Source organism: Lynx rufus, unplaced genomic scaffold (genome assembly GCF_022079265.1).
Source record: "Lynx rufus isolate CCGP_SWC_20201006 ecotype Redwood Valley unplaced genomic scaffold, mLynRuf1.p SCAF_17, whole genome shotgun sequence".
Classification (NCBI taxonomy): domain Eukaryota; kingdom Metazoa; phylum Chordata; class Mammalia; order Carnivora; family Felidae; genus Lynx; species Lynx rufus.
This window is the reverse complement of record NW_025814831.1, coordinates 959373-962707: the sequence shown is the minus strand read 5'-3', so window position 1 is coordinate 962707 and position 3335 is coordinate 959373. Positions and strand designations below refer to the sequence as shown.

At 44.4% G+C, this 3335-nt stretch overlaps 1 gene segment (V, D, J or C); it reads right to left on the bottom strand.

Annotated features, from left to right (window-relative positions):
* Nucleotides 1-1676: 1676 nt before the first annotated feature.
* Nucleotides 1677-2156, bottom strand: LOC124512448 (immunoglobulin heavy variable 1-46-like). The segment is given in 2 exon segments: nucleotides 1677-1990; nucleotides 2076-2156. Coding segments are annotated over 2 exon segments (360 nt in total).
* Between the last annotated feature and the right edge of the window lie 1179 nt (nucleotides 2157-3335).

Genomic DNA, 3335 nt, shown 5'->3' with positions numbered 1-3335 from the left:
CCAAAGCGTTTGGATTCTTGTATTTTCATTTTCGTTTGTTTCCATATATTTTTTGATTTCTTCTCTAATTGCCTGGTTGACCCACTCATTCGTTAGTAGGGTGTTCTTTAACCTCCATGCTTTTGGAGGTTTTCCAGACTTTTTCCTGTGGTTGATTTCAAGCTTCATAGCATTGTGGTCTGAAAGTATGCATGGTATAATTTCAATTCTTGTAAACTTATGAAGGGCTGTTTTGTGACCCAGTATATGATCTATCTTGGAGAATATTCCATGTGCACTCGAGAAGAAAGTATATTCTGTTGCTTTGGGATGCAGAGTTCTAAATATATCTGTCAAGTCCATCTGATCCAGTGTCTCATTCAGGGCCCTTGTTTCTTTATTGACCGTGTGTCTAGATGATCTATCCATTTCTGTAAGTGGGGTTTTCATAGCATTTTTAAATTTAACCGTTGACCAGTTTTTATGTCTTTTATCTCTGTGGTATGCATATCCTTGATGTCTTCTATGCTGTTCTCAAGCCCATCCATTATCCTTACTATTGTTGTTTTAAGTTCTGTTTGAGGCCTATTCCTTATATCTGTTTTGATTAGATCCCTGGATATGATCCTTTCTTGTTCTCTCTTTGGGGATGGATTCCTCCATATTCTCATATTGTCTAGGTCTCAGTCTTCTTCTGTGTTTTAGAAAACCTGTTATGTTTTCAGCTTCTGAGAGTAATGGCTACATTAAGAAGAGTTCATATGCTGTACGGAGACTGGCACTTCAGGAAGGGTTTGTGGTGAGTGCTGTGTGCACTGTGTTCTTGCGTTTGGTGTCTTGGGAAGTGGGCATCACCCAATCCATTAAGGTTATGAATAGAATAGAAATAAAAGTGAAGTAAATTCTCTCAATTTACTTCTTGTGTGCCTGCTTGAGCTGTAACATTGACTTCCTCTTGCCCTTGGAGTGAAAGTTAAACCATCAGGTCCCCATGTTCTCAGACTTGACACTAGTTTGGAATCAGATGAGAATTACACCACTGACTTTACTGGGTATCCAGCATGTGATAGTATATCATGGGATTTCTCAGCCTATTTAGTCATGTAAGCCAATGTGCTCTCTGTTCTGTTCCTCAGGATTATTCTTACTAATACACGTAGATGCTTTTTCTCTTGTAGTTTCAAGTATTTGAAGAAAACTGGAACACAAATAAAGTTCTGAGAAGCAAAGTGACATGAATGAAGTGTCATGGTGTTTGACTGGGACAAGAGCAGGGTGAGGATAACGAGGAGCTATGGGGTCCTGTGGTCCTAGAGGCAAAGTGAGCGCTCCTGGGACTCCTGTAAATGTTCAGTTGATGTGCATCAGGATACGTGTAAACCACTGATATTTAGTACAAGGGTAAGCAATTGTAAGAGACTCTATCTCTTGTTCATGTAATTATAGTTTTCCTGGTAAAACAAACTTTGTAAACCAGACCCAAGTAGGTAAGCACAGAATCATGTGACCAGACTGGATCCCTGGGGGAAACTGCTGTATGGAGAGGAAGTCCCAGGCCATGGCACAAAACCCTCCAGCAACCCCTACCTGCACCTGCTCCTGGGAACACAAACAGAATGGTGCATAGTGTGCACCCCCTGGTGGTCCTGATCTTCTTCTACAGGGCGGTTTGTGTCTGGGCTCACACTGACAACCCCTCACTGTGTCCTTGCACAGTAATACACGGCCGTGTCTGCAGACCTCAGACTGCTCAGCTCCATGTAGGCTGTGTTTGTGGATGTGTCTGCTGTCAGGGTGAGTCTGCCCTGGAACTTCTGTGCATAGCTTGTAGAACCATCTTCAGGGTCAATTCTTCCCATCCACTCAAACCCTTGTGCAGGCGCCTGTCGCACCCAGTGCATATAGTAATCAGTGAAGCTGTATCCAGATGCTTTGCAGAAGATCTTCACTGATGCCCCAGGCTTCCTCACTTCAGCCCCAGACTGCACCAGCAAAACCTGGGAGTGCACACCTGTAGAGAGGGGACAAGAGTGGATGAAATCAGTGTTGACTTGTCCTGGTCCTCTCCTGTGTCCAGGGACTTGGGTGACCCTTACCTGTAGCCACTGCCACCAGGTAGAGAATTCTCCAGCTCCAGTCCATTGTGAGGGGATGTGTCTCAGGGTCTCCGATAGAGGATGGCGTTTTCCGGTGATGGTCTTAGGGCACAGACACACCCATACTTAACCTAGTGCTCTTATGATTATTTGCATAGTCATGAGACAGAGTATTTCATACACAGGACCAGAACCATCTGGAGAATGTCACAGGGACTGTGCACATTGGGACTCAGAGGGTACCAGTCTAATCCTTGTTTGAGGACATGGTCCTTGGCCAGGTTCCTGAACTGTGTGCAGACTGAGCTCCTGCCACTGAGTGATAAGACCTTACAGGAAATTCTCCCCATTGTGGACCAGTATTGAATGAGCCAGAGACCACTTGAACCTGTTGTTGGCTCTGATATCTGAACGTCTTATTCCTGGATAAGCGTGACTCCAAACTGCTGCACAAAATGGGGTAATAAATGCATCCTGGTTTCCATCTCTTAGATGAAGATATCTAAAAGCCCTGGACTAGCAGCGTCTTCGAGTGTCTTCTCACTGCCTGAGTTCATTAAATGCTCTGATGGAACAGGATATTTAGACACCCTTTAGCATCCCTCATCTACTGATATTTTAGATTGCTTTCAGGAAAAGGAAACACTGGCTTCTGACAGGAAAGCCTTCCTCACCCCTTGTGCACCTACTCACCTGGGGTAGCAGCCTGGTGCTGGGTAGTACTGAAAGGCCCCTGCCGTCTAGGCCTGGCCCTGCAGGGAGGTTCCTGTCAAGACTCACAGGACATTTATTCCAGTGTCTCTACTCCAGCATTACATGGTGGAGGGGAGCAGAATATGCCACCCCAAATATGCCACTGGAATGAAACATGCTTGAGAAACAGCCAGTGCAGAGAGGCACTGACCATCCTTTGTTCCCTAAACAGAATATAAATCTCCTATGTGAAATACACCCTTTTTGTACCAGGAGGGGAGAACTGTCCTTAGCACCAGAAAAAGGAATTTAGGCCCCAGAATGCTGTGTAGAGAAACCTTAGTTCTTCACTGTTGTAGTAACACTAAGCACATTGAAGCTCTCAGTTTTTCCCCATTGACGATGATATTAGTGTTGGGTCATTCATATATGGCTTTTATGATCTCGAGTTATGCTCCTTCTATCCCTACTTTCTTGAGGGTTTTAATCAAGAAAGGATGCCGTATTTTGTCCAATGCTTTCTCTGCATCTAAGGAGAGGATCATACGGTTCTTGTCCTTTCTTTTA